General features: G+C 45.8%; 1 protein-coding gene and 1 long non-coding RNA gene across 4 annotated transcripts; one reads left to right on the top strand and one right to left on the bottom strand.

Annotated features, from left to right (window-relative positions):
* Positions 1-1,692: 1,692 nt before the first annotated feature.
* On the bottom strand, positions 1,693-6,142 carry LOC138725169 (uncharacterized). 2 transcript variants are annotated; one of them, XR_011338193.1, is made up of 5 exons: positions 6,026-6,142; positions 5,894-5,949; positions 4,669-4,756; positions 2,180-2,231; positions 1,693-2,038 (listed from the first exon to the last, which is right to left on the bottom strand). It is a non-coding gene; the product is annotated as an uncharacterized lncRNA (long non-coding RNA). The 2 variants fall into 2 exon arrangements; XR_011338192.1 differs by lacking the exon at positions 1,693-2,038 and having other exon boundaries at positions 2,061-2,231; positions 6,026-6,141.
* A 2,175-nt stretch (positions 6,143-8,317) lies between these two features.
* CCDC51 (coiled-coil domain containing 51) lies at positions 8,318-11,985 on the top strand. 2 transcript variants are annotated; one of them, XM_069865795.1, is made up of 4 exons: positions 8,318-8,587; positions 8,721-9,063; positions 9,347-9,511; positions 11,124-11,985. In XM_069865795.1, exons 2-4 carry the CDS (start codon positions 8,737-8,739, stop codon positions 11,898-11,900), a joined length of 1,269 nt encoding a protein of 422 aa, XP_069721896.1. In that variant the 5' UTR covers positions 8,318-8,587; positions 8,721-8,736; the 3' UTR covers positions 11,901-11,985. The 2 variants fall into 2 exon arrangements, with proteins under 2 accessions (XP_069721896.1, XP_069721895.1); XM_069865794.1 differs by lacking the exon at positions 8,318-8,587 and having other exon boundaries at positions 8,695-9,063.
* The last annotated feature ends 11,472 nt before the right edge of the window (positions 11,986-23,457 follow it).

Genomic DNA, 23,457 nt, shown 5'->3' with positions numbered 1-23,457 from the left:
TGTCACCCATTCCCTCTCCCTCCTGATTTTAAAGCACCTCCTCACATTACCTACTCCGACACCAGCAGAAAATGGGTGTGTACTTCGTTGGTATAAGTAAAGCAAAAGAGGGTGTTTCCACTCCTCTCGGAGCACCTATGGTTGCAGGCACAGCACCTATGGTTGTTTCATGTGTTGGAAGTGATTTTTGACCCAAAGTGAGGGCAGGAGGAGCAGGAGCTGAGGAGGTTGGAACTATAGGATCTTTAAGGTCCCTTTCAACTCAAGCTATTCTATGATTCTTCTCTCTGGTCACCAATAATAGGACCTGAGGGAATGGCAGGAAGATGCACAAGGGGAGGGTTAGGTTGGATCGTAGGAAAAGGTTCTCCCCACAGAGGGAGCACTGAGCAGGGCAGCAGTCACAGGGCCGGGCCTGGTGATAGGCAATAATTCCAAATCAGCAAGATTCGGTCTTGAGCAAAGAATTCTACCTCGGAGCTCATGATCCAATTTACTATCTATTTATAACCTCAACTTTAAGAAACCGGATTGCGTTGAACTTCTAGGTATATATGCCTTAGAAGCTCAATTTTCTGTCTTTTCCCAAGGATTGTGGTTTGTTGAGAAGGTAGCAAATAAGTTAAACCAAAGCCAAAGGGCTGCTTCATTCTCCCTTCCTCGCCAACCCTTCGGTTCAAGCACCTTGTGGCTCTTTCTCCCAGAAATTTAGTACAAAACCTCTTCCCCGAGACGAGATGGGAATTCGGGGACGCTGGTTTCTAACTAACAGTTACCCACAGCGTCACCTCCACCTCCTCCCCGCCCGGGGCGCAGTGCGCATGCGCGGCCGGCTCCGCAGCGCGGGAATTCCCGGGGCGCAGTCTCCTCAGCGCGGAGATTCCGCGGCGCAGTGCGCATGCGCGGCCACGAGGCGGCGGTAGGGCCCGCGAAACCTGGGCCTCCCCCTGCCGGGCGCGGCGGGTCCCGCCTCTCCGCCCCGCCCCGAGGGGCCCCCGGGAAGTGCCCCCCGCAGCCCTCGGGAAACACGCGGTTTCTCTTCCCCATGACCAACAAGTCTTAGGAGTGAGCTGGGGGTGTTTAGCCTGGAGAAGAGGAGGCTGAGGGGAGACCTCATTGCTCTCTCCAACTACCTGAAAGGAGGTTGTGGAGAGGAGGGAGCTGGGCTCTTCTCCCAAGTGACAGGGGACAGGACGAGAGAGAATGGCCTCAAGCTCCACCAGGTGACGTTCAGACTGAATATCAGGAAAAAAAATTTCACAGAAGGGGTCATAAGGCACTGGAACAAGCTGCCCAGGGAGGGGGTTGAGTCACCTTCCCTGGAGGTGTTTAAAAGAGGGGTGGACGAGGTGCTCAGGCACACAGTTTAGTGGCGGTCAGGAATGGTTGGACTCGATGATCCAAGGGGTCTTTTCCAACCTAGTGATTCTATGATTCAGAGTGCCTCGCTGGTCACCCATGCCTTTCCTGAAAGAGGGAGCAGCCCCTATACCACTGTGAGAATTGATAAGTTTTGCTGCAGCTGGTTTGTATGTTTAATTATCTCATCATATAAATCTGTATTCTGAGACGTAGCTGATTTAGGTCAAGAGATAACCTGTCTTAGGGGTGTGAGAACTTATTAATATACTTAGCTGTCTTGTAAGGTGCAGCTGTTCTAGGTCAGGGGAGCACTTCAGAATTCCTACACAGTAACTATGAAATGGAGCTTTACTTTGGACAGAGGTAGACCTGAAGGTGACTACTTTGCTGGCGATGGGAGCATAACCCACCCTTTCCTTCAGAGAAAACTTCCAGCCCTCCACATATATGCAGATACAGCCACATCTTCAACAGCCGCTGCTAAACCTGAGCCTTCAGATCAAAACTCTGCAGGTTTTAACGCTCGGGCCCCAACTCCCATTGTCAAGAGAGCAGAAGTTTCCATTTATTCTCACCAACGACTGCCAAACGCGCTCTGGTGCACAAGTTCACAAGTGGTCTGTAGTAATGGTTTCATTTCCAGTATGAAACAATAATGCCATTTTTAAAACAAAACCTATGGGTAAAAAGAGAAAATATTACATCTTAACAAAAAAGATTTATTCTGACTAAACAAAATGTACAATGTTTCCCAAATGATACCAAGTTCTGGCGACTCTCTGAAGTCTGCAGATCCATTGAGTAACTTGATCCTTACCCTGCAGTTTGGTCAAACTACTTTTTGCCAGACTTCTTTATTCCACCAGTGGCTGCCAAAGGAAACAACACAACTGATTAGACAACTGTTACAGAGCTCAGCAACAAATCTTATTCCTCATGAAATCGAATCCCCCCCAAGCTGCCTGTACAACCCAGATCCCACTGGTGAATTGGTTTTGCATGTGTATGCAATCCCACATACTGTATTCTGAAGGAATAACTTAGTTAACATTAGAAACCTGTAAGGCCCCATAAATCTACAACAAAACTAAACATTTAAACAATTTCTTTGTTCCTCCATGGGCACCCTCCGTTGTTTTATTTCTTATACAGCAGGAGTACAGTCCGGTCAAATCAAATGCAAGAGTAAGGGAATAAAAGCGTCAGTATCCCTACAGCAACTAGAGACCCCAGCTGAGATCAAAGCTCTACAGAAGGAGGTACTGGAACTATCTGTTCTCTGCAGTCCCTAATATTGAAGAGACTAAATCAGGGTGAAAGAACACAATGTATTAACACAGCAACGGGGGAGGCATTTTTTGTAAATGCTGTTTCTTACAGCATGTGGCATGTATGACTAGTGGAAAAGAAAAAAGAAAAACGAGCCTGCAGCAGATGGGCTGTAAGGGCTGATGGTCAACAACAGACTTTGCACTGTGATATGATGCCAACAGTGTCGCCTTGCTGAGGCTCTTAGGAACACTCTGGCCCTCCCACAATAACACAGTAATCACTATCTGCTTTGGCAAACACTGGACAAGGACCAGATGACTGAAATTCAGTCTAGAAAAATGCAGAGTAATCATAGAAGTACAGAATGGTTTGTGTTCGAAGGGTCCTTGGAGATCATCTAATTCCAACCCCCCTGTGATAGGCAGTGACACCTCCCACCAGATCAGGCTGCTCAAGCCCCATCCAACCTGGCCTTGAACACCTCCAGGGATGGGGCAGCCACAGCTTCCCTGAACAACCTGTGCCAGTGCCTCACCGCTCTCACAGTGAAGAACCTCCTCCTTATGTCTAGTCTGAATCTGCCCCTCTCCGATTTAAAGCCATTCCCTCTACTCTTATCACTAAATGCCAGGATAATGGTAGGAAAGAACGATGAAGAAATCTGGAAGCTGAAGCACCCTGTGCAGATCAAGTTTAGGATGGCAAGGACACAGAGGAGAGGGTCAGCGAATTGTTTTGCATTGGTCTGTAATACCAAAGATGTTTCGAGTCCCACACTCAGCACATTTTTTGTAGAGGAGCTAGATCAATTTGAGATAAATAAACAAGAAATATCACAAGTCAGTGGGACTGGATGGCACTCCCTCCAAGAGCACCGACAAGCCCTAATGTGAAAATGTATAACTGCCACTAAGATTTGAAATATATCATTGCAGGCATGGCATCAGGACTCGCAGATTGCCAGCATAGTTCCCAGATACAGAGGGATTCTGTAAAGAACTAGGGAATGAGACACCAAGAGTCTGACTTAATCTCCAAGAAGATAAGAGTCTGTAATAAAGCAAATGGATAGACAGTCTTGTGAAAGCTAACAAGACTCCTGTAAATACTAAATTATTTCTCACTTCCCTGCTGGAACTCCAAGTTTACCATTTAGTGCATGGACAAAGCGAATCCAGGGGTATTCATATTTTCAAAGGGCAACTGACAAGATTCCACAGCAAAGGTTGTGAGAGAAACTAAGCTGCTATGGGACTCCTGGAAAGGTCTTTCTGAGACCTTTCAAGACTGAAAGCTTGATAAAGGATAGGAAGCAAAGTGTAAAGTTTAACAGTCTTTGCAGAATGGAAGTGATTAGTCACATCAATCAACCACAGGTCAAAACATCTAGAGGGGATAGGCAAGGTGCACCCTTTAACCTCCCAATCCGATCACCACAGACACTGAAGTGTGAGGAAAGTGCACAGACACGAACACCATCTCCTATGGTCACTATCTGAGACAAAGATGGGGCTCAATGCTTCATCTACACACTCTGCAAACATTCTTCAGTTACAACGCGTACTTTACAGTAACTCAGGCAAAAAGGCTGAAGCCAGATTTGTTTCTATTCACTTTTTTTTTTCTGCCAGGAACCTACTGTTCTTGAAGAAATTAATCTGCTAACAGAACAAGTACTGGATTTCTTAAACTTTCAAGACTGTGACAAAGCCTACGCATAAGATATCTAGAAAGAAAAGGATGGTATTCTGCAGTAAGAGTAGAAACATCTCTGCACCATCCCACCAGTATAAGTTAGCATGCCAGACAGGCTGTTAAATCTGCATCAGGAATCTGGGGATGAAATTGCATAGTTAATGAACAAAAAAGAAAATTAACCTCTATTTGTTACTTATCACCTGCACCTGACACTCACTCACTGGTGTACGTTAAATAACCTAAAGGTCTGTGCTTTTATGTTTGTCAAGCAAAACCACTACATTTGTGAAGCCAGCAAGCCCTCCGTTTTCCCTATCGGTATGGCACCTCACTTACTGAGGGGCCCTTTTCCAGCAGCCTTTGCTTTCATCTCCTCAAGTTTCTTTTGCTCCTCCTTCTGCTTTTGTTTAAATGCCAGATCTGTCTAAAGAAAAGAACAACAGTGTTTGTTAACATCTCCTCACCAAAAGTTCAACAACAACTGACAAGCAATGAGAAACAAATGTAATGTTCTAACAGTAATAAAAACCTGGCTGAACTGATGCAAAATCTTGCAGAACTACGACAAAGAGGGTTTTGCTGTACCAGAACACAATGACTAAAGTTTAAATTTATGTGCTCGATCTTTCTGAAATTAAACAAGTATTGTTTACAATGGCATAATCCAATTCTGCCCTCTGAATTATCAATGTTTGCAGTAAATCGAATCATTAATATGCTAGACACTGCCTTTAGAGTGTTGCATCTCAGTAAGCTGCATGCTCACCTTCCATCACCTTCGAGGTCCCACTCCTGCCTTGCGTTTAAGAATATAACATAAGCTGGCACCAAGAACCTCATTTCTCCTGGTTTCCTCCTCACACACAGAACACTGCTCTGCTACAGAACAGAACTGCCTTTGTTTCCCATAGCTGTGCTAAAATCAATACTGGCTATTAATATTTGAATTATTATAACTTGGATCTTTGTAAGCACTTGTAACCGGTTCTACTGTTTCTGGAGCAAAAAAAGCTTATTTAGAAAGCTGTGGGGTTTTTTTCCTTTTCTAGAGCTACAGTATTTTTTTTTCCAGTCAGTGGTGCCTCATCCATCCTACACGATCCTCAGAAATAAGAACTTACACCCATCCTATGACCACACTCCGAGCTCCTATGTTTAAGTATCGCTAATGTGAAATTCACCACTACCTGATTTATTTTCACTACTGGGTAATCCCCGGTTTCTGTGTCCTGTCCCAGGCTCCTGCAACCTGTCCCTTTGTCAGGCATCCCACCACAGCCTAATGCTCCAGCGAGCTCACTCCAGCCTTCTCCGTGGCACCTCGCTCCTCCTTAGCCAGTACGGCCGCCTTTGCCGTGGGCGCAGACCGCGAAGCCGAGGCCGCGGGCAACAGCCCATCGCCCCCAGGCCCCGCACGGCCGTGCCTCGCCCTGTCGCAGCGGCCCTCGCCAAACGGGACGCTTCACAAACGCGGGGCAGCAGCCCCGCCACAGCGCGGCCCGGGCCCAGCGCCGCCCCGCCCCGGTGCCGCAGCCACCGCGGGGCTCGCCCGTCGCCCTACCTCATCCAGGTCCTTCGACTGCTTCTTCGGCTGCTTCAGCGGCTTCTTCTTGCCGCCTGCAAAGACAGAAGAGACCATGAGAGAGGGAAGCGGCGCAACGGGCGGCGGCTGGAGCCCCGCGCCCGGCCTTACCCTCTCGGCCCGACATGGCGCCTCCTCCGCCGCGCCGCTCCCGCCCAGCCGCCGTAGCGCTTCCGGCACCGAATCCGCAGCCGCTTCCGCCCGGCGCCGCGCCGCCGCTGCAGCGCTTCCGGCGCCGCTTCCGACACTTCCGGCGGCACTTCCGCCCGGCCGCTGTAGCTCTTCCGCCGCCGCCGCCGCCGCCTCGGTCAGGCAGGAGGTGCTGCTGCCGCCGGTGGGTCCGGGGAGGCCCAGCCCGGCCTGGTCCGGCCTCCGCCACGCAGGGAGCTCGGGCGGTGGGGACGCGGCGCTCCCTCGCGAGGGTTCGCCGGCCGGAGGCGGGCTGGGAGCTGGGTCTGGAGCGCAGGCCTTAGGAGAGGCGGCTGAGGGAACGGGGGGGTTTACCTGGAGAAAAGGAGGCTGAGACCTTACTGCTCTTTACAACTGCCCGGAATGAAGTTGTGGAGAGGTGGGTGATGGTCTCTTCTCTCAAGTGACGGGGGATAGGATGAGAGGGAATGGCCTCAAGCTGTGCCAGGGGAGGTTCAGATTGGACATTAGGAGAAATTTCTTCACCGAAAGGGTTATTGGGCACTGAAGGGGTTGCCCAGGGAGGGCTTGAGCCACCATCCCTGGAGCTGTTTAAAAGATAGATGGATGAGGTGCCTAGGGAATATGATTTAGTGGTGGACAGGTACGTTTTGACTCAATGATCTCAAAGGTCTTTTCCAACCAAGTGATTCTATGATTCCTTGCCTACCGTGCGAGGGCCCCTCTGGTAGCTAAGGGGCTGGTTAGCAGTGAACGAGGCTTTTCACTGCCTTAAGGGTAAGTAGAGGCTGCTAGAGTGTGAGAAGCCCCATAGACACCAGTGTTATTGGCAAGCAGTGTTCAGGGTTTGCAGCAACAGTGTTTTGAAGAATGTTTGGCCGTGACTGTGGGCAGAGGAAACTCGAAGTAAGAGAAGAACCTGGCATGTTATCTCAGGGGAAGCTCTCGTAACTGGCTCAGCGCCTGTTGGCTCAGACTGAGATTATTGTCTGTGCAGTCTGCTTGCAACTGTCTGCATGGAAATTCTTCTAAAAATCTCGATTTTCTCTCTTTTTGCTATACTGTCTAAATAGCCCGAGTATTCTTTAAAAGTCTTGATGTAGCAGGGTGTTAAAAAAGGGAAGTCTTGCAGTCTAGAACAGACAAAGATGACAATTTAATGCATGGCCTACAATGTAGAGTAGGTGTTATAATGGTAAAATGTGAGTGATGCTAGAAGGAGAAAGAACTTACTTTGTTTCATGCTCCTGTGGTTCTGATCTACCGTGCTATTATGCATAGAAACCAACTGGTGAGATTTTCACAGTGCTCTTTGGTGTTATCAGTGTTTGGTAGGATATACCTGGCAGGGAGTGAACCTCTGGTGTTCCTGAAAGCTGATAAAAAAATGCCTTCCAGTAGAAAGAATCCTCTCCTGTGGAGGTGCCTATATTTGCACTCATGCAATGTATTTGCTACCTAAAATGAACACGGAAAACTGTATTAAAATAATTTTTTACAATGGTGCAGCAACCCTCAAGCATTCTTAATAATCCATGCTTTTCTATTCCATTAGTGAAAACCTAATATAGTCACACTCAAACTTCATGTAAAACCTTATTTAAACTTTTCCTCTTAAAAACTTTTAGAAGCACGTGCTCAGTCAAAAATTAAGATCTTATTTCATAGAATCATAGAAAAACCAGGTTGGAAGAGACCCACTGGATCATTGAGTCCAACTATTCCTATCAAACACTAAACCACGCCTCTTAGCACCTCGTCCACCTGTGCATTAAACACCTCTAGGGAAGGTGAATCAACCACCTTCCTGGGTAGCCTGTTCCAGTGCCCAAATCAATAGACAATAAACCATAACTCTTAGTCTGCTATTGCAATGTAAGCAAGAAGTTTAAGCTCATTTTAAAATGCAGGCCTGGCTGTGTGTTCACTGTCTGGTATTTTTCTGATCTTGTGACTCTTCCTTATGTTTTGCTTCTATAGACAGTCTCATGAGATCATGTGCGTTCAGTTCAGCACATCTGTGTTTTCTCTCTGTCCTTTACGTTTTTTGTGCATCTCTGGAGCGTAAGATAAAGGGAATGATCAAGCCCCACTTTGTTTCTTATCAAAGTTTTTTTTCTCCCTCTGTCTTTTACCCTTTCCTTTTCTTTTGCAGAACTGTTAGTACCTGTTAGTAACTGTTAGTAACTGTTAGTACTGTTAGTTGGAACGGTTGGACTCGGTGATCCGGTGGGTCTTTTCCAACCTGGTTATTCTGTGATTCTGTGATACCTGTGATGTGATACACCAAACTTGAGTGTAAAAGCACAAGGGAAAACTTCATATGGCAGTCACTGCTGTGCTGAAGCATTAAATGACTCTGAAGCTACTACTGCTGGTTCTGGATCTGCACATGCTCACTATTCACACAGCAAGTGAACTGGCAATCAGGAAGCATGGCCGAAGTAGTTACTAACAGCAGAAGAGCAGGAATCTGTGTCAGAACTGCCCATTGTTGAAACTTTCTTGTGGAAAGCTCTCTATGTAAGTAATAGTGTAAAAATAGTGATGATTGAGCCATTCCTGGAGTTTATTTGTTTTGGTACACATGTAGTTTTAAGAGGTATTAAATCAGCTACACTTCAGTAACTTTTCTTTTTCTTCTTTGTCCGTGTAGCACTTCTAGTGATTAAATGCAAGACATGGGGCCAATGAAATACAAATCAAGTGTGTCCTCGGTGTCCTGTGGTCTGCAGTATCACCATTTGTTGATAAAGTGGAGTCCAAAAATGAATGTACACATAGTGCGGACTTATTGCTCACCAGCACCTAAGAGGCCTGAAGCCAAGTCTGCGATAGAAATGGCTGTGGGTGCTTTTAGTCGGCTGATGGAAGCTGGAACTGTCATGGGAAAAAACTCCCTTCAAAAAATGTCTGCAACCTGCAAGAACTGGTGGGACAGATATGAGGAGTTTGTTGGAATTAATGAAGTTCGAGAGGCTCAGGGAAAAGTCACAGAGGTAAATGTGCTTATAACGTGGAAACAAAAATTATGAGTTAAGCAGTATGAAGTACAAACACTGGTTGCAAGGCAAAAATGAGTCTTCAAGGAGAATTGTGTCTTTTTCTCTACTTTGTCTGTGTCGATCCTATGAATGTGTTCTTGTCTGTGCACAAGAAGCTTATCCATTAGAGTGACGTGGATTGTGGTTTAGGGGTGGCGTCCCCAAAGATGCGTATAATTAGTGATTTAGATCTGCCTGGTAAGAGTCCCTAAAAATATTAAATACTCTTCCTTCTCAGGCGGAAAAGGTCTTTATGATAGCTCGAGGGATAGTACGAGAGGCTCGTGAAAACGTAGAAGCCCAGCAGATTAAACTGAAGGAAATTCGGGACCGCTTAGACAGGGTCTCTCGGGATGACACCCAGTACTTAGAGCTGGCTACGCTGGAACACAGGCTGCTGCAGGTAATTTGTTGGCACTTGAACAGTGGCAAATACAATGAAAACACAATGCTTTGCTTCCATCACTAGTGACTGGTTTTACAGATGCAGTTCAGTTCTGAAGTCAATTTCCAATGATACATGGTTTAGTTAATTATTATAGATTGTTTGATCTGCTATGCAAATTTTATATGTTAATGCTAAACCAGACAGTATATTTGGAAAAGAAAGCTGAAGTTAGAGAACCTAAACTGTGGAGTGGTGACCTGTAGATAAATAGTCACAAAAAATCTGGGATTCAATGAATTCCATGTGATTAAAGAAGCTCCTTTCTGGTTGTTAATCCCTGAGAATTCTCTCAGCTGCCTTCTACGTGGCTGCAACACTCAGGCAATTCATTAAAGAATTTGTCAGAGAACAGCAAGAAGGAAGCAGCTTCATGAGGGAGAGCAAGCAAGAAGGGTGAGGTCGATTACAGTGCAGGCTGGGGTAACCTCACCAACAGGACATAGTCCTACAGCACCATCAGCAGGATAAACCAAGCAAGGCTGGCAGCAGGTATGTGTTTTAATACAGTCCATCAATCAGAGATAAAGACAAGATAGCAGTCAAAATCAGTCCAGGAAATCCAGATGAAACTGCAGAACAGGAGGGAACAGGCATGGAAGCCGGTACACCTATGGCAAAGCTCAGGCAAGGAGTGGGTACCAGTGCCCAAGCTTAAGTTGTGCTCCTGGATCAGTGGGTAGAACATCGGGAAAGAACTAGAGGGCTGTAGTTGTCTACATAAGGGACTGGCTCTGTGTGAAGGAGACTTGAAAAAGAATGGAGATCTGCGTGACTATGAAGAAAGGTAGAACTCAAGTCGCTGCTGTCTGTAAAGTGATGGTGCCGTCTTACAAAAGAGATACATGCTTGGAAGAATGAGAATAATTCTGGGAGATGCAGTTAGCTGACAGATAGGCTCACCACTACCAAAACCAGCGATTTGTTTGCTAAACCAGTGGAATTTTACTGCAGGAGAACAACAAGAAAGTCTTCTGCTATTTTGCTGAGGTAAAGTGGCTTACAAAAGGAATTTTGCCATGCTGAAGCCAGTGAGAGGGGAGAAAGGGAAGATATTTGTCTGTGAGCAGGCTAAGAAAGAGAAGGCACAGGAATAAGAAGTATGTATATTCAGGGGATGAACCTATCAGAGACATCCTTTCCAGTCTTATTTTAGTTCCCATTTAAGGGGTTTGCTAATGAAAGGAAGAAGTGTGGTAAAAATAGTGTTTGGAGAAATAAGCAGGGCCAAAGAAGTGACCATTGCAGGGAGAGAGAGACTCTCCCCCTCATACCCCTTTTCCATCATCAGCATGGGACAGATTCTCATGTAGGAGACCTTCAGCTGTAATTCTTAATTACCTTTTCCATTTCTCAGTTTTGATTTAAAATGATGTCTCATTGACTTAATTAGGATTAATTAAGAAAATCCCACATTAAAGGAAAATTTCTGAAACAAAATTAATGGATGTTCTACATTCCATTCCTTCAGCTGCACTGGAGCTTCAAGGGGGTTGGATGGTTTTTTTTTTAGTATAGACTTATAGCTTCATGTTATACCTTCTCCTTCAAATCTCTGTATTTCTTGCAGGAAGAGAAGAGGTACCGAGCCACGTATTTAAATGCAGAAGAATCTGAGAGAGAAAAATTCTCCCTTTTCTCTGCAGCTGTAAGGGAAAGCCATGAGAAAGAGCGAACAAGAGCTGAAAAAACGAAGAACTGGTCTATTATTGGTTCTGTACTGGGAGCCATTATAGGTGTTCTTGGTTCCACCTACGTTAATCGAGTAAGGCTGCAAGAACTAAAAGTCTTGGTGCTTGAAGCACAGAAGGGCCCAATAAATCTTCAAGAAGCCATCAAAGAACAGGCTTCCAGTCATTACTTACAGCAGAAGGACCTCAGTGAGGTCATAGCAGACCTGAAAAATCTGCTTCAAACAAGGACATCTCAGGAAATAAAAGAAGGCATTGTATTAACTGGACAAGGCAGGAATGACTCCATAAAACTAGATTCTCTTTTAATTCCTTTAAACGAACAGCTTAACTACAGTAAACAAGTCAGTTCATGTCTAGGGAGTTTACAGCAGCAGTTTAGCAGTTTTCAGGAAAGTCTAGCGCAAATGATTTCTGAGATGCAGGGTGTTAAACTTGCTGTTCATTCTAGACCTACAGAAAGGGTGATGCCAAGGCCTTCAGCGGAGGGTAAGGGCCAGGCTTCTGCCATGAGAGATGTGATTTTGGAATTGTGTGATACTGAGCGGAGACTGGAAGCACAAATCAAGAGAAATTCTATTTACAGCACTGCGGTGACATGCGCTGTGTTTGCGATTACTCTGCCAGTCCTCTATGTAATATTTAAAGGAAACTGATCTCTAATTAATTGCCACGGTTTACTAGATTAATAAAAGCAAACTTGTACTCGAAGTACTTACAGTACAAGACAAAATAAAGTTGTGTTAGCATTTTTCCTTAAGCTTTCTCCTGGATATTTGGAAAACAGCCCATCCCTGCTGCAGGCTCCATGCTAGCAGTCTTTGTCCTGCCTTGTGATTTTTAACTCCTCAAGCAAAGGAAATTCCACAATTTAATCTGTTGATTTCGCTCACTGCTTTGGTCTTTTACTGTCTGATCCTCTCTATCATGCCAATCAGCGACTTTGACTCTGCAGCGGCATTTGTGATTTTCTGTTCAAATGGTTCCTTTACTCTATAATTGATCTAAATGCTTCACATGTAATCCTTTATAATTTTGCCTCTGGTTTCTATATAGTTTTGCAATTTGTCCATACACAAAACATTAGGAGTCATTTTACTGAACAGGTAGAAATATTTGCCCTGAAGTTTTTGTTTTGTTTTGTTTAAATTCTAGATACAACACAGTGACTTGCAATGTGACAAACAGCAGGGACCATGTAAATAAGGAGACTTGAAGTTATCATGATAACAATGTGGCTGTACAGCCAGATCATGCATTTAGAATACATTCAAGTTACATGTGGTAACTTTTTCTTAGGATGGTTTATCATGGAGTATCCAAAAGCGTTTCTGGAGCCCTAGCTATTAGTTACTGTTAGCTCCAAGTCCTTAAAAGCTTGCAGGCAGAGAAAAAGTGTTCAGACGGTGGGCTGTATAAAGCAAGATGATGTTTATTCTGCAGATGCAAGACAATTGTCCTTTCTCTTTGGACTCCTTCACCCATCATTCCTTAGATATTTTGTGATTTTAGTAGTCACCTATGGAGCAATCACTTTCTTAACCTTACTAGTAGCTCTTGCTGGAACTTTCTCCATTTTTTCATTCTTTTTTCAATTTTTTTTTCTGTCTGGGAATCAGAATGTTACTCTACAGCAGGTGGTTTTAGGCTGGTACATTAATGGTAGTAACGTTATGCAAACTACTCCAAAATAATATTAGGGAAGAAGTGAAAGGTCCAGCTGCTTGTTTTTCCTGGAAGGGGTGAAGAATGGCTGATTGTCTAAACAACTGATCATCAGTATCTGCGTGTGGCCTAATACAAAGTTGTTGTCACTGTGAAAAGAAATAGTTTTCTCCCTGTGATGGCAGGAGATAAGCAAATTAGATGTGGAACTCCTTTATAAGCACTCTATAGAGCCTTTGCAGACAAAGGAGCGACACGCTCACTACGCAGTGTAATGCCTTTGTGTAAGCATTTAGAAATTACTGAGTTGTGTTTAACATACAGTCTGCTGTGGTTTTTTATTCCCATCAACTCTTTCTAGTTGCTTCTCTCCAGTGACTATATTAAAGGCATTTGAGGTTTTGATTATAAGCTTCTAAGACTGTAAGATCCTTGGGACAGGGAGATTTGCTTTATGAAGCACCAACTTCATTTGGTATCATTAGGTGATGACTGAATAAACAAACGATATCAGGAGAGATCTGTAGTGATTCACTGCTTGTAAGGGAGATAAAGTATGCAAAAAGTGGGTTTGGGAAGGACTGCTGCTGGTTTATGCATTGATTGGAGCGTAAAGTGAATAACAAACATTTATCATGGAAGCTGTTTGATCTGATGGCTTGAGAACTGGGATAAGAATTCCCATACACTTAGTTGCATCAAGAAGTTTACATGCAGGTCAATACAATTTTTCAACTCTTATGTTCCATTTTCTCATTTGACAAATGTTTTTACAGGTTATACTTCTTGCAGGAGCTTTATAAAAATCAGACAAGTGCAATTAAAGGGGCAGGAACAGTACAATGGTTCTATTTGTAATGTGCTGGCACCACTCACTGAGAATTTTGTTCTGGTTTTTTTTTTCCTTCAGTTTAACTACATGAAGTTAGGCCCCTTTATTATGTAAGTGGCTGAGTTTTAGATATTTGGCATCACTGAGAAGCGTGGATTACATATATGGGCATTTATACAGTTTTAAAATGCTGAATGTTAGGCAGCTATATTTTAAAGTAGAGGCAAGATTCACAGAATTGTACTTGGTGGCATCAAAAATTAGTAGAAGTCTGAGGCTAATCTTGTATGCAATAAATAAGACAATACAAAACTAAGGGTTGTTTGTTGCTCTAGAGAGATCTGATTTCACTCATTTAAAGGAGGTACAATAGTAGCTTTTACTTTACATAGACTTATGGTAAGAAAAAGTCACCGAGAACAGTAGCAAATCAGTCTGTGATAAATCAGAGTTTGAAATACACAGCCTGAAATTTGAGAAGGGCTGGATGGTGTGATGTGTCTCAAGATGCAAATAACTGGATCTCAGCTCTTGTAGGGAGTATGGAATATTCAGGAATAGATTCTGTGTACAGCATTGTACAGCTGGCAGAACTCATGGTTACAAGTCATTACTGTGGTTCTCATTTCTGTTCTTCCTTGAAGTCCTTGTATGTAGAGTGACAGCAGAATAATTTCAATCAGTAAAAAAACCTTGTAATTAACTGTGTCTATACAATAATTAGGAGGGCAGGTTTGTATATTCCCCCAATCCTGAATTAATCACCACTCCATTGTGGCAGTGATCTACATGTGCTGTGCCGTATTTGTACCCCAAAGCCAGAAGGTGTGGCTGCAGGAGTGACAGCTCTACCTTCAGCTAGCTGAAGGCAATATCCAGGAAGGCGCCACAACATAGACTGTTCACATAATCTGTTCAGTACTTTGTGCTAAACCTTTGTCATGGTAACACAGGCAGCGCACACACAAGTTTGAACAAAGCCAGCACAGCTGTACAGAGGTGTTTATCTGAGCGCTCACGTTACTTCAGGTACATGCTGTACCAACAGCAATTTACACAATGCACAGCGACATCTCGGTGCATATTTCCTGACAATTCAGACATGGCTAAATGAGGCGTTTGTTGCCTGTGCTTTTCTGGGCTATTATAGTTTTAAAAAAAAAAAAGTGTTCTGTTGTATACCTATGGGTTATGGACAAAGTGGATAATAGACAGTTGAGTTTTACTTTTCGAATGAAGCCTCTCCGCTGAAGCTTTCTTCAACAAGAAAATTCTGCTTGCTGAGGCCTTAAATTCCTGCTCTTTCTGTGAGCAAAATCCTCTCTGGGCGGGCTGGCTCAGCCAGCCCTGTTCCCAAATGCTCATCAGCTCGGAGGGATGGGGGTTGCCGTAGTTTTCACAGGCCAAGTGAGGCTGGGGACTGACCCAGGCATTGTGTATAGGTCAGAGAAAGCCAGTGGCGATTCGAGTTAATTCCACTGTCAATCAAGACACATGAGATAAGTTAAAGAGGGAGCCTAGTAAGAGCAATAGGAAGCCCTTTCATAGACATTAACTGTAGAAAAATGGGTGGCAGTGGCCTGAGCTTGGCCCATGCTAAGTTATTTTGAGTCCTTAGTGCTCCATGAGAAACCACTAGTAACTCAAAAGCAAATAGCCTTGTGGCTACGGAAATAACTTCTCATGAGGTCACTGCAGACTTCGAACAGTAGTTGCATTTTGAAGAGTAAGTTTGCCATTCCTTCCACTCATGAAAGAAAAAGCAAATGTTGCTTATGAATACAGGACAAAAGCAATTATAGGTACTGTCACAGTCAGGAGAGAGATGCATATTTATTTATTAACATTAGAGTTTTGAATGCTCCAACATTCAAAGACCCTGTTCAGAAATCACAGGTGTTCCTGTTGATTTCATTGACACGATCTGTTTGGAAAAGACCGTTTCTTTCACTGAATACCCTCTAAAATCAAATACTTTCATCTTTATGGAGGTGAGGAGTGACAGAGGTGTTGCATTCACTTCAGAAGCAGGATAGATATTTGCAGTAGGAGTGGGATTTGTGAGCTGGGAAAAGGGAGACAATGCTGGGTTTGTCTGTAATGTATTTAGGACTGTGTTTTATTGCCAGTCTTTGCTAGCAAGTTATATTCTTGACCTTCCTCATAAAACATAGAGCAGTGTGATTTCTGGTGTTTGGCAATTGGTGATAATCTAAGAAGGTGTGGGCTTAAACAGAGCGAAAAACAGCTAGGACACAATTTTTTGGAGAAAAATTAAGGAGAATTAAGACTTCGGGTAATTCTGGTTGTGCCAAGGCTCTGGATTTTCCATCATGGGAAGATTTTAAGAACAGTTTAGATAAATATCACGAGGTTTGATACAGGTATAGGCAGATCCTGTCCTAGAAGAGGATAGATCCAGTCAAGAGCTTTCAAATTTCTCTCTTCTGAGAACTGCTTTTTTTTTTATAAAACAGGAGAGTCTACAGACAATGTGATGTTTCAGTTGTCCTAGTGCGGGTTGTCCTAAAGCACAATTTACAGCAGAATTCTTGCTCTTCGTGGAGGTGGTTGTGGCAGTCTGGGTGGCTGGAGCCCTCCCCTATAATGCTGGAAAACTTGTTCATGGTGACATGAGACATGCCATGTGTAAATGCTTAGACCACAGAGCTGCTAGATAAAGAGATTGTCGCAAGCATCCCAAGCTTGTTTTGCTGTGTTCTACAGAGAGAAAACTACACTTAGGAAAATTGGCGTGTGCTAGAAGTCTCTTACTCTGCTCCTGAGGGTTCTGGGTTGCTTGGCACTGTTCGGGCTGTGCTGTCTGTGAGACATTTTCAAAAGCAGATCCTCAAACATCCACAGACTGCTGCTGGCAAAACTGTAGGTGCCTAAATGATGGTAATCAAGACCTTAATGCTGGTTGTAAATGTTCTGACAAACTGAAGACTTGAAAGGAAGAGGGTCAAATTTATAGCAGGGTGGATGTCGTCAACCTTCTGTTGGTCCCTGAATTACTGCCCTAAATGCAGTTTATTCCCAGAAGCTATAGACAGCATTCAGATATCCCGCGTGATTTTCTTAACCCATCTCGTCCTCTGCTTGGAGGGGAGGAAGAGTAAAAAGAAAATCAAAAGGAGCATTAGCAGCTGCTAGCCTTGTGATTATCATAATAGTTACATAAGAAACTTAGCTAACCTGCTTAGAACCAGACAAGAACAAGGGCTTTTTATAGAGGAGGATCCTTTATGGATTTAAATATATTTTAAAAACTTCTGAACAAATGGAAATCCCAAACTGTTTTAGTTTATTCCTTAATGTGTTTGTTCTTTGTGTGGTGCTGCTTTCAGCTGTGTAATGTTTAAGAACTAGCTGTTTCTCTAGTTTATTTTTACGAACGGGATAGGATTTTTGTGCAGACCAGTCACAACTCCTCCCTGAAGAGGGAATGTGTAATCTCATGGTGGTTTTACAATGTCACTCCGGAGGCTGTAAGTACTGTAAGAGGGGTAGAAGGGTGTACTGTAACATCCTTCAAGTGCACAGAAGCTTTTCCTACTCCGCTCCCAAGGCAGACCCTGCAGCCAGCTCCCTGTGCCAGCCCAGTCATGGGACAGGAGGAAAAGCAGCTCTTTTCCAATGCACTCTCAAGGGGCTTTTTGCTACTTTTTAAATGGAGCTTGCAGATGTTTTTTACCAGACGGAAGAGCCTGCAGGTTGGGACTGGCTCTGGAGGAAAGGCACAAAGGGGATTAGTGTTTTGAGTCAGGAAAGGGTTGGGAAAAATAAAACCTGGTTTTTTTTAACACTGTTAGTCACCAAAGCTGGATTTTGGTGGAAACAATTTGAGTGCAGTTAAAATGTCTCTGACTGGCAAGATGATAATATTCTGTTCAGTGAGCTCTGACACAAACAGCGGTTCAGCGGGTAGGGTGTGGTAGTAGGGTAGGTTTTTCTGTGTGGGGAGAGGAGCAAGTAAGGGACCATCTCCTCATGAGAGTCCTCATGGGGTCTGCGTACAGCAGGCCCCAAGGACTCTCTGGAAAAACGAAGTGCCAAGAATCAGAGGTCCAGAGTGACAGCTAGCATCTGCATCCAGAAGAATCCTTCCTTTGGGGGACTGTGATTGTGCTGCCAGATCCTGGGAACTATTCAGCATCTCTAAATTTTCAGACGTATTTTTTTCCTTCATAAAATAGTTGCTTTTTGGGCTGGGGGTGGGAGTGTGAGAGGCTGATGGATCGTAACAAAGAGAGTGGATGTTTAATAACACGTCTGGACATGGGACTTGAACCAACTACGTTCCTCTAAAATGTCAGAAATGCACGTAGGAGGGAAGCCTGATTCAGACTTTCAGAGCAGCTTTGTGTCTGGAGCGGAGATCTGTAGCTGCATCTGGGCAAAAAGGAAAAGTGATGGGCACGCCTGGCATAGCAGCCAGTGCCTGTCTCCTCTTCCTCAGAGCTTCCTTTAACCTACAGAGCTCCTCTACCGCTCCTGCATATCCTCAAATACATTGTTTTTCCACGCAGAATTTGTGGCTGGGTTGTAAAGGCATAACTTTTGTCTGGGATTTCCAAACTTTTGTTTCAAACTTTTGGGATTTCCAATCTTTTGTCTGGGATTTCCAAACTTCCGTAAGTTGGCTCAGCAGGCAAATGGCCATTGGTCCATGTAATTGTGTTCAGTACACACATTCCATCGCTGCGTGGATAGCAGGTCAGTTGTGAGACTAACTCTGCATTTGCCGATCAGTGACATGAGGCCGGCACATCTGGGGAACACAGAGGTTACAGTGTGAGCGAGAAAAATGGGAGCATTAATTCTGTCCCTCTGAAGAGCTGATACCAACAGAACTTACCCCTCATTCAGAGAGAGGCCTTTATGCAGTCAGTTCTTAGGGGCAAGAAACTCTTCTCTCTCTTACAGAGCAGCAACCTCTGCTCTTCTTGTAACTGGAGCTTCCAGCTTCACAGGAATAAAATTCACAAACCTAGCCATCAGTTTATATCACTCTTCAGGCACTTCTGCTTTATGTGCTTTTGTCTCCACTGACTTTCAGCCAGAATGGTATGTTCTTTGCTGGTTTGTAACTAGAGATAACGATGCTTTTGTCACGTTCTTGACTTCTGCTCGCGTCCTGGTTCCCACAGGCTCTGCCAGTGGCAACTGTGCTCTCTCTCAACCACCCGATGCTGTGGTTGTACAGGACGATTCCTCAATGAGTAGGAACTGGTTTTGCTATCAGATGTTGCTCCTTGTGCACCGTGCGTGCTGCATTGCTGCAGATTGCCGCTCACCCCCACCTCTTGGCCAAAGAGCCAAGCACAACCATCGCACCAAACACCCGTTTTGCTATGAGAAGAGGAGGCTGAGGGGAGACCTCATTGCCCTCTACAACTACCTGAATGGAGGTTGTAGAGAGGAGGGAGCCGGGCTCTTCTCCCAAGGGACAGGGGACAGGACAAGAGGGAATGGCCTCAAGCTCCGCCAGGGGAGGTTTAGGCTGGACATTAGGAAAAAGTATTTCACAGAAAGGGTCATTGGGCACTGGCAGAGGCTGCCCAGGGAGGTGGTTGAGTCACCTTCCCTGGAGGTGTTTAAGGCACGGGTGGACGAGGTGCTGAGGGACATGGTTTAGTGATTGATGGGAATAGTTGGACTCGATGATCCGGTGGGTCTTTTCCAACCTGGTGATTCTATGCAATGTAGAGGAGAGGGGCTGCGATTTCGAGGAATCATAGAATCACTAGGTTGGAAAAGACCTTGCAGATCACCAAGCCCAACCGTGCCTCTCCAGTACTGAGTCGTATCTCTAAGCCCTTCATCCCCCCGTCTTTTAAACGGGGTTTTCAGTCCCGTTTGCAGTACAGGGGCTTGACCCTCAGGCTCTCGAGCAGGCGGAGCAAAAGCAGAGCCCCTCACGGTGCCCGCGGGGCTGGGGTGGGGGGCGGCAGCCGGGCTCCCTCTAGGACCCTGCGGGGCCGGGCGGGTGCGCGGGGGGCGTGGTCTCCGCGGGGAGGCCGGTTGCTATTGGAGGAGCCGGGCGCGGGGGGCGTGGCCTCAGCCGAGCGCCTGACTGCTATTGGATGAGCCGATCGATGGGCGGGGTTGCGAGCGGGGGCGTGGCCTCGGCGGAGAGGCCGCCTGCGATTGGTTGAGCGGCGCCGAGGGGGCGTGGCCTCGGCGGAGAGGCCGCCTACGATTGGTTGCGCTGCGCCGAGGGGGCGTGGCCTCGCGGGGCGGGTCGGCTCCGCGGCTCCGCGGGTCGGTGCGGGCGTCGCTGCGCGGCGGGGAGCGGAGCGGCCGCGGGCAGGTGAGAAGACGGGGATGGGGTGGGAGGCGGCGGCGGCGGCACGAAGGCAGCGAGCACGCAGCCACGCGTGGCCTGGAAGGGCGCTGGTGGCTGCGGTCCCGGGGGTGGGGGGCGGCAGGTGCCGCCCCGGGGCTGCGCTTTGTCTCCGCGGAGGGGGGATGGGCTGAGCCGGTGGGGGGCTCCGGGATGGGCGGGGAGAGCGGGACCGGGTGCGTTCGTATCGAGCTTGGGAGGGGCGGGGGGTGGCCCTGGGAGGCTGGCGGGGCGAGGACCGGGCGACCCCTTCCAACGCGGCCACTGGCCGCGTTGGAAGGGGTCGCCCGGTCCTCGCCCCGCGCTCAATGCGCATCAAAGACGCGCTCGATGTGCTTTAAAGATGCTCCAACGCGCTTGTGAATGAGTTCTCGCCTCCATCCTGGGGTTGCGGGGTCGGTGCTGGAGTTTGGGGTTCGGCTGGGCTGGCGCTCTCCAAGGATGCTGAGAACTCAGGGATGCAGGAGTCGCTGTTTGAGGAGCTCCGTAATGATTTAGTCGATGCTCTCGGGGATTAAGAAGTGACTTGAGTGTCTTAGAGGGCTTAGAATGAATGGTGCAGCCGTAAATAATGGTTGAAGCCAGGTGGTGTTGTTAAAAAAAAAAGCATTACAAGGCGGTATCATCGTATTCCTGAAACTTCAGCCTCGGAGGTAGCAAAACTTCCCTCTGCAGAAAGTTGCTTAATAACTAAATCTGTTTTGCTAACTTATAAATTCATTTAAATCATTAACTCAGGGGAGGTTAAATTATCTGCCTTCTTCAACCTCCTTGATGCTTTTTTCCAGCAAAAAACCAAATGTTAAAAGATGGCTTTCTGATAAATCAAATTTCTCAAAGGCTGAATGTTTTTTCCACTGATTTTACTGTCTTTACTCAAGCTGAATGGTTAAGTCCCGTTGTTCTGGACATCTCATTTTCCACCTTGAACACATTCCTTTTCAATAGCATGTGGCAAGTGCTTGGGCCCCCCGAGCAGGTGTGTTTTCTGCTACATCAGTGCAATCCGAGATCTTTCTTTTCTTAAATCTAAACTTTTTATGACTGCTGCTTTATCTCAGAGCAGCAGTCTGGAACAAGAGTAGTCCTGAGAGAATATCTGGGCTGCTGCAACAGTTATAAAGAAAGAAAAGGGGCTGCAATCCTGAGTGTTGTCACGCAGCAGGGTCAGTATTTCACTAAACAAGTGCCTTGCTCTGCTGCCTGCTCACGGCTGGTTTCCCTGTTTGCACAGAGGTCACAGGAGTCCTGTGTTATATTTTGCGTATTAAATACAGACATCAATGAGCATCGCGTTAATGATGTGTGTGTGCGTGTGACGTTGGGAGCTAAGCCAGTGATGGAGGCACTCGCCCTGATTCAGGAGGAAGCTGATGCCCTGAGCTGTTGTGCTGCGTGGTTTTGCATTCTAATGGGGAAATCGGTGTTTCCCCTTGATTGAGGTGTTTGTTATTAACTGGGCATGGGATTGTATAGGTTTTAATAAGGTCGCTTTGAGAGGCTAGGAATGTCTAGCAGTATCCTGGGAGAAGAATCTGGCAAGGAAGCTAACTAGTCAGTAATCTAGTGCTGAGCAGGTGACTTCCCTGCTCGTTCACACCTGTGTGTAACAAAACTGGGATCTGCAAGCCAGGAACTCGCCCTGAACTGGGATTTGGCTAGAAAGCATTTAACATAGTGTGGTCACGTATGGAATTTTCACTTTAAATTTCTTCCAACATGTGAAAAGAGTTAGGTTAGTAATACGATTAACAATATTTAATAAGATTAAAGCTACCAGCATAAGTCTCTTGAGAAAGGTGGGTGCAGACTGTCAGCAGTTGACACTCTAATCTCCGCTTTCTCCCACGTAAGTGCTGTATAGAGCTTGGGCTCCTCAGCTCTGCTTGCTTTTCAGAAATGAAAAATGCTCTCCTCGTGTGCCGACAGCTCAGGTATTGCCTTACCTTTCGTGTCCACCAACAGCATCATATTCCCAGTGGGGCCACGGGATGTTCCCATATAAGGGCAGAGGGAATAGCTGACGGAGGGTTTGAGGAGCGCGTGGAGCCATTCCCCAGGCTTCGGTGCCAGTCTTTGTGGGAAGCAGGGTTGTTTCTGTGAGTATTGCTGCTGCTGGCACACTTGGACTTTCTTGGCAGTGTCAGCAGAGACTGCAAGGACTTGAACAAGCCTGGAAAATATCTGTTGCTGCGGAAGGTGGCTCCGTGTGCCTGGAGAGAGATCGCCTGCCAAATAAGCGATGCCAGTTGGGTGTTGGGTGTGCTCTGAAGGGAGAAGCAAGCACCCACCCAGGCTGCCTGTGTGTGGGGTGTGTGCGATCCAGCACTGTGCAACGGGAAAAACACAAGTAATAGCACTTGCTGCCTTCCGCTGTTGCTGTTTGCTGTCTGGAGTGGTTCACTTAGCCAGCAGTGTTGGGTACAGGGAGGCATGGTATCATTTTCAGTAGAAGAAATTTTGTATGCTTTAGTGTCACCTGGGGAGGGGGAACAACAGGTGAGGGGAATTTTGGAAGAAGATGAAGCAGCCACTTCCCACAAATGCTTGGTATATTTTTGTGGTAAAGGTTCTACCTCTGAATTGGTCAGATTCATGTTGTTTCTCTTCTGTCATCTTCTTCTCTGTCTCGGTCCTTCCTGGTGCCTCTCGAAGTAAACCCACAAGGACTTCATTTTCTTCTCCTCCCTGGCAGCCTCTGCATCTGTTCTTTTTTTTTTCCTTTGGTTTGTAGCTGTTGGGCTTTTTTTCCCTGAAACTTCAAGTTGCCTATTGTAGCCAAATTCTGAGCTGAACCCTCCCAATCTTGCATAAGTGCATCTTGGAGGGAGATGTTAGGACTTTGATTCATCTGAACTTGCAGGCTGCGCGGGGTGGTAGCAGTCGGAAGAGGCATGAGCCTGCCTGCTTTCTTGTAAGAATTAGCCCTCTAGATATGAGCTGGTTTCAGGAAGCAACGGTTGGATTGGTGCCCTTTTCACTCACCTGGATCTTCAGTGAAATGTCTTTGTGCTCTGAGTGCTGGAAAGCTGGTGCATTCTACTGATTCTCCTTTGCATTCCCTATAATCTGTTAAAGCCCTGGATTTGGTTTGCATTTATTTGTGGGACTCGTGAGTATCTGATTGCAGGATTACTGTATCTGAAAGGATTCATCTTCTGCTGTTCATCAAAACCACAGGAGGGCCTTTATGGGAATGTGCCAGCTGGTCTTTCATTGTGTCGGTATCATTCTCCTTGTGCTGTGATCGAAGGCATCTTTGATGACCTGATGGTTGTGATAATATCTTTAGAGAAGATTCATATTGATTGTTATTTGAGCATTGTCTGGTTTGGTCTCGGTGCTGGAAAATAATTCTTAGAAAATT

This window comes from Phaenicophaeus curvirostris, chromosome 11, assembly GCF_032191515.1.
Source record: "Phaenicophaeus curvirostris isolate KB17595 chromosome 11, BPBGC_Pcur_1.0, whole genome shotgun sequence".
Lineage (NCBI taxonomy): Eukaryota > Metazoa > Chordata > Aves > Cuculiformes > Cuculidae > Phaenicophaeus > Phaenicophaeus curvirostris.
This window is presented reverse-complemented; position numbering and strand designations above follow the sequence as displayed.

Coding starts and splice junctions, on each gene's coding strand:
- CCDC51 (XM_069865795.1), top strand. CDS start 8,737: ATGCAAGACATGGGGCCAATGAAATACAAATCAAGTGTGTCCTCGGTG. Junction 9,064..9,346: donor CTCAGGGAAAAGTCACAGAG/GTAAATGTGCTT, acceptor CTTCCTTCTCAG/GCGGAAAAGGTCTTTATGAT. Junction 9,512..11,123: donor TGGAACACAGGCTGCTGCAG/GTAATTTGTTGG, acceptor TATTTCTTGCAG/GAAGAGAAGAGGTACCGAGC.